Genomic DNA, 12,135 nt, shown 5'->3' with positions numbered 1-12,135 from the left:
CCGGCTATGTTGAACCGCGACATGGCCCCGCTGAAGGTTCCAGAGCTCTTTGACGTTGATGGCAAAGACAAAGAACTCCAGGACTCACCGAGGCATCCGTTTTGATTGTATTAAATTCTTTACACACCGGTATACTAAGTTGAGCCTGAGTACGCGTCTGCTAATCTACAAAGGGTTCAGCAAGGATTCATCTATTGAGACTTGACTGGACCTTATTTGGGATTGTGGTGTTATTAGTAGCTGTAGGTACCTACCTGCACTTACTAATAAACTTCTTACTCCTAATATACAAAGAGATAGTAAAAAAACAGAGCAATTATCATATTGAAATTTGATAGGAAAACTCATACATTTCCTGCTTTATGAACAACAAATTCACTTAGCCATACTGGTAACCATTTTCAAAAGGTTAATGACAAGTAGTAGCAATGTATTTCAACAGGATGGCTGTCGAACATGAAAAGTGCAGCAAAATATCCTTTAATTAAATGGTAAAGGGAGCCTTACCCTTAGGAGCTATACTTCAAACAATGCTTAAAATCTGTTGTGAAAATCCATGTGTGTGATACTTGACTGGCTGACAGTGCACCAACACTTGGGAAAAGATCAGAACGCCATATCTTTACAAATTTGTTTGTTGTGTTGGATTGTGTGAAATATTTGTAAATCTGCCCCTCAGACCTGAACAACTCAACAAACGACACTTAATAAATTGCTGTCCAGTCAGGGGCTTTTTTTAATAAAAGAGAAAGTACTTTATTATGCATACAACTAAATACCACGCACAAATGAACAACTATATAGTGGATAGCACGTGTAAATAATTTTGGTGACACCATCTAAAGGTCCTTACAAATGACAATGGTGGACAAGGAAGCAAGGTCATACAACTTCAGTTGTACCCTGGATATCCAATGCTGACAGCATTTCTGATGGTCGGCGGAACAGCACACGCAAAACATAATACCCCCTCATGTGCTTATCACAGCAGTAGAAGCACAGTAGTAGCCTATCTGCATTCTGAGAGTGCCAGGCAGATAATGGATTCCAAAAGTAGAGGTAAACTGTTTAACAATACATTTTCATCATTGAAATATTTCATGGTATTTCAAAAAGAGGATTTTCCATAACTTTCTTTAACCTTTGAATTATGCATTTATTTTAACTTCCATTTGGGCATGACAATATAACATCACCATTTTTACAATAAGTATTACGTGCAAGAATCTTTCTTCTACATTTAGCAAAATCTTCCAAACAACCACAGGACCCATCAACAAAAAATCCCTCAGTCGAGAGTATTTACACTACATTTCAAGTTATAGAAGTGCTTAACTTTGGAGTGGTAGTCTGCCAGAGTCTTTCACAATGCCCCAGGAGAGGTAGGGTAATTAGTTTTACAAAAATAATTAATCTCATTCTAAGACGCTACTGCTCCTTCAGCAGCCTCCCTAGCACATGATAGTTTTTAGGTCGAGCCTAGGCAGTGCATGCGCTGCTCTGCGAGACATGCTGTATTGAGATATTATTATTAGCAACGCCAATAGCTCAAACTTTCAGCCATGTGAGACCTATTGCATTGCAAATGCTTGTTTCCATTAGTGCCTCTGCTCCACCTGGGGTCACCACTTAGCGTTATCCAAATTCTATAGGCCTCACAAGGGTCTTGCATATGAAAGAAACTCTGTAACTGCAATTGGTGGTATTCTGGATGGAACGCTGGATGCATTTAGCAGGTTTCATCATCCGAGGCTATTTTGGTTCTATGGTAAATTTTAATGCAGAATTGGATCTCTTTCTATGGGTCACTGAGTGCAGAGTGTACAACATAAGAACATAAGCCACTTCAGCGTATTTGAACCAGCAATTTCTAACGGAAGTTAAAAATTAGAAACATTGTGTTACTATAGTTACCAAAATCAGGCCTGACTGCTGTTTGAAGAGTTCTTTATTGTATGAAAATGGAATACATTAGGAACATTATGCTCTACAGGGATGTTGTTTCTCTTACAGTGTAACTACTACATTAAGTAAATACAAAACATCAGGACAGGGGATTTTACAGTGAGCCAGTGCTTGAGTACTGAAATCTCATTTCACTGCACTGTACTGCATGACAAGCTTTGCTGAGGGCGCATTACAAAAGAGGTTGTTCCTACCTCACTCTGATACTGTGAAACTTCTTTCGCAAATGCCGTGTCAATTGTAGCTGGCATCTGCTTGTACAGAGAATTCGAAAGTTTTTTCTTGTCTTCTTTGTATTTGGTCTGGAAAGAGATGAATATATAACAAAAGTAATTAGCTGTATAGTGACGAAAATATGGTCTTACATTTCTTTTACCCATTGCAATTGAACGGTTTTGATGTTTGGAAAAAATACAAGCACAGTCATTCATGGGATGGGGAGGGGTTGAAAACAATCAAATTAGCACTTTCAATGAATTTTCCCTGCATGTTCATACTAAACCAGAATTTGTCATGGTCAGCAGCAAATTGTAACTTACACCTCTAAAATTTCCAAAAACATATCTGCTATGATGGCAGTCCACCACCTGCACTGAACAGCTAAAATAAATCGAACATCACAAAATGAACAGGCATGGAATAACTGAAGAGATCTCTCGCACATTGCTGGACTTTAATATAGTTCACACTGCAAGTCTCAAATATCCATATAATCCGACCGCTTCTTTGTATCTCACAAAGACACTCAAATATGGGGTGACAACACAAAAGTGCCCATCCCAACAGATTTCTCAACTTCCCTCTCCCAACAACCATGCCAGGTCAAGACCACAACTATACATAAAGTCTCTGATTGGACAACTCAGTACCAGGGGCGTAACACAGGCTTTCGCAGCCCCCGCGGTGCGGGGGGCCTCCAATCTCCAGGGGGCCCCCTCAGCACAGCACTCTGGCTGCAGAGCCCCTGATTAATCCCAGAGGGGGCCCCTCCAAGTGCCTTGCAGGGAGGCCCTTTCAAGTTGTGTTACGCCAGTGCTCGGTACTGTAACCATCTAAGCAGAGTACATAAGAATATGATAAAAGGCCCTGCAGAGGTGTTCAATGCTACCAGGATACTGAAAACCATAAAACTGTGCATCTGTCTCTCATACTTCATCATCCACCACACTGCTATGTGCTGCATCCCATAACACAATAACCGCACATTGATGGTCATCACACACAACATGGAAACAGTTCGCACATAGGATCAAAACAAAGACAACATCCTTCCAGCCACACACCTTACACGGTGTAAAGAGCTACCCATGTAGGCAACTGCTTCAGCACCCCACTTATTGGTAGTAAGGTTGTTTCAAAGTTGTGCAGACAGCTAGGTTGGGGACCACAGAAGTATGCCACTCTAATCAATCCTCTCACTTCCAATTTATTATATATATATATATGTGTGAAGATGTTTTTAGTTATACTCTTATAAGAGATACTGTTGGTTGGTAATCTGCTCATACATACAAATGAAATATACTTTGCAAACTGACTAACTGAAAGAGTAGAATTTGTGGGTAGGGCTGTTCTTTGATGTGGCACTTGTAAGCAATGTTTGAAGCAAGGCTAGGGTGTGTTCTACTGTTTGACAAGAAAAGGCTTCAGTAGTTGCTAATTGGAGTTATGTATTACAAGACACTGGCATTAATATAAACTCTCAATAAAAACATTATTTGCTGGAGACACCTTGGTGTCACTATATACCATCATATGAGGTGTGAGTGGCTGGATGACATTTCTATTACTGTTAAAAGTGAATGATTGGTTGTGTGGCCACTTGCTAGAATGATAGACATGTGGGAACTGTCTCTGACATAAGCAAACAGTGCATATTGTTGATTGCTCACTCGCATGGTCATAGGGGCATTTTTTACTTCACTCCTTTTTGCTTCATTTTCTTCTTCACTGTGAAATCTCTATCAACTGGTACATGTCTTACTCCATTAGCACAATTGCACAACAAATAACTTTAAAAGAATACTGGGAAAGTACATAGCAAATGGAGTCCTACAATATGTGCATTCAACTTAAAAGATGACAAATAAAAAGGCAGTTAGTATAACTTGATTAAAGCTAGGGTGATAAAATGTGATCTCCAAAACTAATTTAAAAGCACAGGATGGGTTTATGCAAAAGACATGCACATTTCTTATGGCAATTACAAGACACAATGATGTTCATTGTTGTTGTGGTCCTTCCACAAGAGTGTGACTACATCTGGCTCAGCCCAGCATCTGCACACTGGTGACCAGTCGCAGAAGGGCAGTTTGAGGGATTATTGCTGACTTTTCAGGCCTTATAATATGTCGCATTGATAGTATGAGTATGTATATCTATATTGTTTCACTATTCATTATGTTCTGGTCTGATCTCTCTGGAAGCATTACCACTACTAAACCACTTTACCACTACTAAACAGGGGGCGAGAGCCTGTGTGTCCCACCTTAATCTTGCTGTGATTATACTTTTTGTATAGCCTAGGCCGTGTTTGGTCTATAGAATTCCCCAAATATCTACTGCCTAAAATGCCTCTAATATGGTGGCACACTATATCTTTAAATACTGTGCCCTCACAGTGACTTATGGTCAATGTGTAGAGTGATTTAGTATACTATACATTATAGATGAAATCCACATCAAAGTACAGTTTCTTCATAGTTAGGCCTTCAGAGAAGTGTGACACATCAATCCTGTGGCAAATTATATTGAATGCCAATCTGATATTAATATCAACAAATCTGAAATCCTTGTGGCACTTCAATATTGTTGATTTTTCTCTGACTCCGCTACTAATAAGTTTCTAGCCTTTGAATCTCTCTGCTGCGCTAAGTTAATTATTTTGCTAGCCAACTGCAGGATTAAACATCTTTGTACACAATGTGGCCATTTGCCAGTGAATAGGCTACTCCTGGGAGAGGAGATGGTAAAGGCAATAACTGTATGTGGTAATTATTTTCACACTGCCCTTAACCTGGGAAGGGGACCCTGGAGGGTTCTCCTGGAACTTCTGTGGACTAGTCCCGCATGACCTACAGAGTGAGGAAGCCCCTGACTTCTGATATCCCAGGTGACCTGCAAGTGGCCCATGTTGTGGGGGCCTGAACACCAGGGGCCTAGACAAGAGCCAGGACCTGTGTGAGGAGAGAGGACAGTGAAAATCAGACTCCCCAAGAACTGACAAACATAGAAGCCTGAAAGAATTACACCTGGCGATTAGAGCATGCTTCAATAAGCACAACTCAACTTTCCTTGTGCAGTCAATCATTAGAGGTATTAATAAACGTCATTGTAAGTGGATTTAATGGTGTTGTATTGGTTTACAATGACATGTTCCAGCTTCTATTAATGTGGTGACACCCTTGCAAAGCCAGTATGATTTTTTTTTGTAACTACACCTCATTATACTGTGTCCAGTGATTGTAAGTGTTACCTTGGTCTTTAGTTTCAGGGTTTGCTAGGGGTGTTAGCTGTTAGGAGGATGTCACCATAGGTATTTTTACCTGCTATCATGTAAATTAACGATGAGTAGTATTGAGTAGTATTAGCACTTAGGGCCTTATTTCTGAAATTGGTGATGATTACCTTTAGGTTGACACCTCCCTTAAGGTAAGGCACAATGCAGCTGGTGAAATTTTCCCACCCAACAGTGGGGGTTCATCAAGCCATCCTCCTCCACTGGATGTAATTCCAACCTGACATTCCGTAGTGATATGCAGGTATGAGGCAGGCAGCAGAATGAAAAATTGAATCACTCGCTTAGGCAGAGAAGCATTATGTTGACTAATGTCTCTCTACTAAATATGATCCACCCAGATGGAAATGTTGTTATCCAATCAGGAAGACAGCAAAGTCTCCGCTATATGGCCTTAAGTCTATGTTTGTAGTACAAAACCAGAATCTTTACTCAGGTCAGTAGTGAAAAGTGGAGTACATTGGATTTAGAAGAGAAAGGTTCATGTCTCACCCTTAATCCACATGGTCATGTAGGATATGTTGAAAAGAAAATATAACTATAACTTCCATTACTCACCTCTGAAATAGCATCCGATACATTTCTCAGATGTAGGGTATCTGGTACAAAGAGGCACTTGCCTTTCGATTTTTCATACTGTTCCCTGTAACATTTCTGAAGAGGAAATATAATTGAAATAGTATGATAATCTCAAACACTCATGAAAATGTACTTTCTCTATTTGCAAGCTATGTTTTCATAATGTATTCAAGTTTGAATGCAAAAAATAAGCTTTTTGTTTTGAAACATTAGATGTCGCAATCTAATCATTCTAGATTTTAAAAATGTATTTTTTATTTTAAAAAGGATCGATTAGACAGTACAAGTACAATGCAATGTAAAACCAAGGGCATTTTACAATTAGGTAGTAGAATATGCACCTACACTTTATATTATGTGACTACTTGTGAGAATGGCCACTGTTTGTTCTTAGACTCTGCCATTGTATGGTCTGTAGACATCAAGCAAAACATGTTTTAGCCACAATAAAATGTATTTAAAAAGACCAGTGTGTAGGTTACTCACTTATAATGGTTTCCCTCATATGTGGCATAAATGGTACTTCAAATTATCCATCTTTCCAAATGTACTACATCCCGGAGGTAAGACCTCCAACAACTTGAAACGTATGTAGCATGCAAATTCTGTACAGTGCTTTGGCATACCCTTAACAGAATGACTCCATAAACAATGACAATTGTATATTACTTACAATTAACGCTCATTACACTAAGTTCTATTATTACTCATCAGAGTACTTACGACCGCAAAGTGAGGCCGTATTCTTGGAGAAAGCCACACTCTATTGCCTTTTTAAAACCACACCTCAAACTTCTTCTTAAAGTAGCAAATAGAACATTAGGTGAGGGCTGTTTCATGATCAGCTGAATGCGTTGGTCGGGAAAGTTGGCTGTGGAGCTGACAAGTGGGAAAAGGATGCCATACATGGGTTCCTTCTTCGCATGACAAACCGACACCATCGATCTGAGAAAAGAATCATGGTCTAGCTTATGAAGAACTTCTTACAAGATGGTGGTTTGTCCACTGGGGTAACGAAAAAAATTGAGGGGGCTTCCCTGCAAGGTACGTGGAGGGGTGCCCTTTGGGCTCAATCAGGAGCTCTTCGGCCAGAGTTCTGTGTTGAGGGGGCCCCCTGGAGCTTGCCCCCCATGCACCGCGGGGGCTGCGGGGGCTGTGTTACACCCCTGGGTTTGTCCTGTAAACTTTCCCATAGGTTTTCTCTCTAAGATGAATTTCAAGTCTTCCTGTGATGTCAGTTTGTGCTTGACATATATACAAAGGAGGCATTCACAAGGTGAAAATGCATTGCAATGAATGTGTTTTCTGCTTTTTGAGCCCTGCTCAATGTTAACAATGGGAAGCTAGAATTACGTCCCAATGTAATGACAAAGTGGTTTTTCATCAGGGGGGTATACTTCATATAGCATACATAAACTGGAATTCTTAAAACTGACTCCATATGAGAAACATGATGGAAGCCATTGGCATGCATCAAAATTGGGGAACTTGTGGCAGACATGGTATGGGTGGTATAGGCCCAGAGCTCCAACATTCCACTGTTTTTCTTTATTTTTATCCCTTTTTAATTTAAAACATTCTACCCTTAGTTAGTGGAATGTTCTAATACCCTTATAATAGCCTTCCTCTGGCTATACCTGTTGTTATTGGCCCTCTCTGTTGTTATAGGCGCTCATATGCATCTCAGTCCTATAATTCGGATTTAGGACCATTAGCAACTAGTAAAGCCTGCGGCAGTGGGCTATAAAGGTACAGTAAAAACTTCTTCTAGATGGAATCGCACCATGCCTGTAGATAAATAAAAAAATCTTTGCAAATTGTGGTAAAGGTTGAACAGGAGATCTTTAGCCTGTTTGCATAAAAATTGAGAAATGTGATATCAGTGTCCAAGCACATGAGCTTGAAGGGCAGATTTTTTGCATCCCAAAAGTGGCAACTCATATTTGCTTTGGTTAGGATAGCTGAGCTTTCCAGGCTTTAGAAAAGTTAAAACATAGTTCCAATTCTAGGGTTTTATTTAATAAGGCAATATGATTGAATGTGTGTGTTTTATGAGAACACAAATCAAATCAGACTTGGTATTGAGATGTATCTAACAATCTGTGGAGATACATATCAAAAGGTATATGAGAAAGAAGTGAACATAACAGGTAAACAGTGCTGTGGAAGAGGTAATATGATGTACCAGCTTATGATTTGATAAATTCAGAGGAAGATTACTAAACCAAACAGAGTGGGTTACCTGAATATGTAAATGTTTTAATACAAGGTGGTAAGAGATGTAAAGTAGGGACGTAAACCTTAAACATTGCATCAGACAGGAAAGAGGGTGCTTGTCAACCTGCACCCGAGTTCCAAGCCCGATTGAAAATCTTTGAAGGCATTTCTAATTCAGTTCAATTCCTACAGTTAGAAACATCCTATTCAGACAACTTTGAAAAAAAGAGATTGAATATAAGACAGTGGAAGGTGGAAAGCTAAAACAGATGCTTAAGATTTGGGCAACATTGCAATAGGAGCAATGATAAAACATGTCTCAGAGTGAAGCAGAGATGCAACTCATTAAAATACCCATCTAAACACCTATGAAATGAACAAACCTTCTTTGACAACAGGAAAAAAACCCTGGCTGTGTCATCATTGTATAATAAATGAGATTTGTAAAACAAGACCAGTAAAACTCCCTCAGAAGAAGGAAGATTTTAGTCCTATGATTCACAGAAACCAAGATGTGATTTCAAGGTAGTCATTCGTTTGGTGTGAACGTTCAATCAGCCGGAGCTGTGCTTATTTTAAACATCCCTGAAAATGTGCTTAAAATAGGAAGGAATATAACACCTATTGCAACTTTATAGAAACCCATTTACTCCAGGGTAAGTATCTGCGAATACCCAAGCTGAACCATCCAAATGAAAATATAACATCAATGCAACCTTACAGAAAGTCCATGATCAAAGGCAAGTGCAGCAGGTTGAAAAATCCCATACCCTAACCAAGAAAACACTGAGTTGGATTTTGAAGCGTTCCGAGGACCAGCCATTAAAATCCTCATGCTTTGCTGGTTGAAACTGAATCTCTGAGAAGTTGTTTAAGAATAAAGAAGAGTTAGCATGATAATGTTATTTCTAAAGTGGAGACACAGCCAAAAATATTTTGGCACAGCTGAAAAATCATATAGAACATATTACCATTATCAGAAGGTGGATTATTAATATGGGGAAGAGGACCCCTTACTAAGTTGCTAAGCACACCACTATGCCTGTATAATGGTCTCAGAGAAACTCTGCTCAACCACTGATAGCTATTGCAAAAGCAAAAGTCAATTCCTACAGAAATGTTTAATTTCAAGAAATACAATGAATCTTCAAGTAAAGAACACTATAATATACCGAAGCAACAGAGAAAAATAAAGAAATATTTATGAACAAAAAAGACAAATAAAATCATTGAAATTGTGTAAGGGGAGCCACAGATATTCTTTAATGTTTTAAAGCAAAATTTGCCTAGAACAGTAAAAAGCTATTGAAGCAACAGACCACAGTTGACTGAGAGCTGCGTGCATTTCAGGCCGACTGCAATAGAGCATAGGCCAGATAAATCAAGTGGGTCATTCCAAACAAATTTATGTTCTTTAGGACTAACCATCAGATACGGAGGTCAAAACTCGTCAGTGGGGCAAGGGCTGGTGGACCTCCCTGAAAGAAAGATATATCATCATTGATCTCTAGCTGAAGCTGTTGGATTTGGCAACAAAAACTTGCTAGTCTGCATAAGGAACAATCTCCATGGCCAAACCTCGATCATCCCGAAGCAGGAAATAATGACTATGACCCACTTTTCTCAAACTGATTGAAAAACAATTTTAGGTTTCTATTGCAGATGCCAGGTCTTCCTGGTATACTTCTAGGCACTTGATCTCTCTCTAACCAAGGATTCTGCATGGTCCACTCTTTTGCGATCAGCTGGAATTGCTTAGAGTCCAGAGATCCTGGAGTAGGCAAACAGGAAGCCACAAACGTTATTGTTGGAAAGCAATTACAGTACCTGGGTGTCAGTAGTCAGGAGACCTTGGGTCTGGTGTTTCCACTAGATGTCAGGAATCTTTCATTCAGTAGGTCTTCTTTTTTAGATATAATCATACCTAAACCACAGATTTTCTGAAGAGGTGATGGTGAGATGCTACTTTTCTCCTGTGCACTAGCCATTGATTAGAGAACTTTTCTTACCAAATCCCAGATTCCTTCTCACCCTATGCCTACCTCCTTTTTTTCAGCACTTCCTATTCACTTTACAGTAAAAATTCTGAGAAGCCCTAAACTCAAGATGCCCGAACCTTTCTTCTCTCTGGAACGGCTACAGGCAAGTATTTTGCTATGCTCCTATTTAGATAACCTTTACTCCTCTATATCAAGGTCAGAACTGATTCTACCTCCTTCTGGAGATGTAGCCAAAGGGTCTAGGGGGGTTCTGTGAATTAAAGGGAGAAACAAATAGCTCTATGAGGTTGTTTACCTTTTGTTGAGGGCAACTGAAATAGATTTGGTGCTGCAGAGAAGCTCCAAGCAGAATAAACCTGTTTCTTCAGCACAGAGTCATCTGGCCTTGGCTGGATCAGCTAAGGTGGATGGTCTTGGTCCTCTGGTAGCTGGGAGCCAGAATGTTCGAACCCCCCATAGCTTGTCAGAGGCTGTAGGAGAAGCCCACTTAGACACAGCCGAGGATCTGAGGACCTCAGGAACAGCACTTAGGGATCGGGATGCATTCCAGCGGAGGCCTCCAGCAGGATTCAGTCCAAGACCAGATGCAATTGGGCAGGTGGTCACTTAAGGAAAAATGACTTCTTACAGCTTGTTGCTTCAGGCTTTCTCGCAGGTCACAAACAGCAGATGCAGTCCTTCTTCTGTTCTTGCACAGGTCCAGTAAGTGTACTGATGAGGATGTCTTGGGAGGCCACAGATATGTTTGGTACAAGCTAATTGGTGATAGTGACCCCTGGATCATCCCTAACCTTTTCAGCAGTTCCTGTTTTCCCAACTGCAAACATTCCCAGTGTGCACCCTACTCTCATTTATTCAAAATTGGGGGAACCCTTTCTCCCTACAGAAGAACCTGTGTGCCTAGCCAGAGGAGTGCCCAGGGAAAACAGTAACTTCCTCCTTTGTGGTCACTCAAAACTGTTTCTGCGGTAACTTCCTTCTCACTGGGTTTGGAGCCGGTCTGACTGGTAAAACAAAGGTGTGACTTCCTCAGGTCTCACCCTACATTAACATGTAAAAGAGCTGGCCCTTTACAAGTTAATGGTGTTCCTGAGTTCACTCTAACTGGTATTACTGAGAGTGGAAGAAAAACACCTCTGTACATCTAGGCCATTTTTTGTTCTGTGGAAACAGTTTTCACGTCTCACTGGCTGGGCTGCTGCTTTCAGATTTATGAAAATTCAGGAAGGAAATGGGTTACTTTCTGAAAGTTACCTTCCTAAATATTTAATATAAATCAGACTTCACCATTAATGTGGATTTGTGTTAAATATTTTGGTAAATATTGAAAATTATGGTTGAATCAGTTTTCTATTTTTCCCAAGCATAAGATACAGTGTTATATTTTAATCTGCATCATGGTTTACTTCCTAGAACAGCCAGTGCCTACCATATTGAAATAACTTTTGAGGCCTTGTCACTGTAGGAATGGTAACAATAAATTACTACATGTGCTACTTTTACATACCATGCACCATACCTTCTGGGCTATAGAGCCTGTAAAAAGGTGAATTATTCTCCTGAAAAGATTCTACATTCAAAGGCAAACTTTTTACTGGGATATACCTGGTTTTTGCATCTGACCTGCCCTCCATCGCAGTCAACCTTAACTTTTGACTTTATCCTGGAGAAGCACAATCAGATGACTACGGATGGCACTTAACGCTTTAACACTTGGAGTCACTTCTGGGTCTTTGGTTCAAATCAAACACGTACAATTTTCCTATAGGATTCATACAGCATGGCAGCCCTTCTTTTTCTTTTCACAGGTCCAGGAGTGTTCTGAAAGAAGTATAGGAGATGCCACTTTTATGCCTT

General features: G+C 40.0%; 1 protein-coding gene across 6 annotated transcripts in view; it reads right to left on the bottom strand.

Moving 5' to 3' along the window:
- The window catches only part of NEBL (nebulette), a 678,034-nt gene that overhangs the window by 238,274 nt on the left and 427,625 nt on the right, over positions 1-12,135 (bottom strand). For 4 of the 6 annotated variants that reach the window (XM_085630816.1, XM_085630817.1, XM_085630818.1 and 1 more), the window contains 2 exons: positions 6,041-6,136; positions 2,160-2,267 (listed from right to left, as the gene is read on the bottom strand). The exons of the other annotated variants lie outside the window; for them this stretch is intronic. In XM_085630816.1, coding sequence (XP_085486942.1) covers positions 2,160-2,267; positions 6,041-6,136 — 204 coding nt within the window. The remainder of the gene's footprint in view (positions 1-2,159; positions 2,268-6,040; positions 6,137-12,135) is intronic. 6 annotated transcript variants of the gene reach the window in all.

The sequence above is a fragment of the Triturus cristatus genome, chromosome 10 (assembly GCF_964204655.1).
Source record: "Triturus cristatus chromosome 10, aTriCri1.1, whole genome shotgun sequence".
NCBI lineage: Eukaryota > Metazoa > Chordata > Amphibia > Caudata > Salamandridae > Triturus > Triturus cristatus.
The sequence above is the reverse complement of the archived record's forward strand: the minus strand, read 5'-3'. Positions and strand labels throughout refer to the sequence as shown.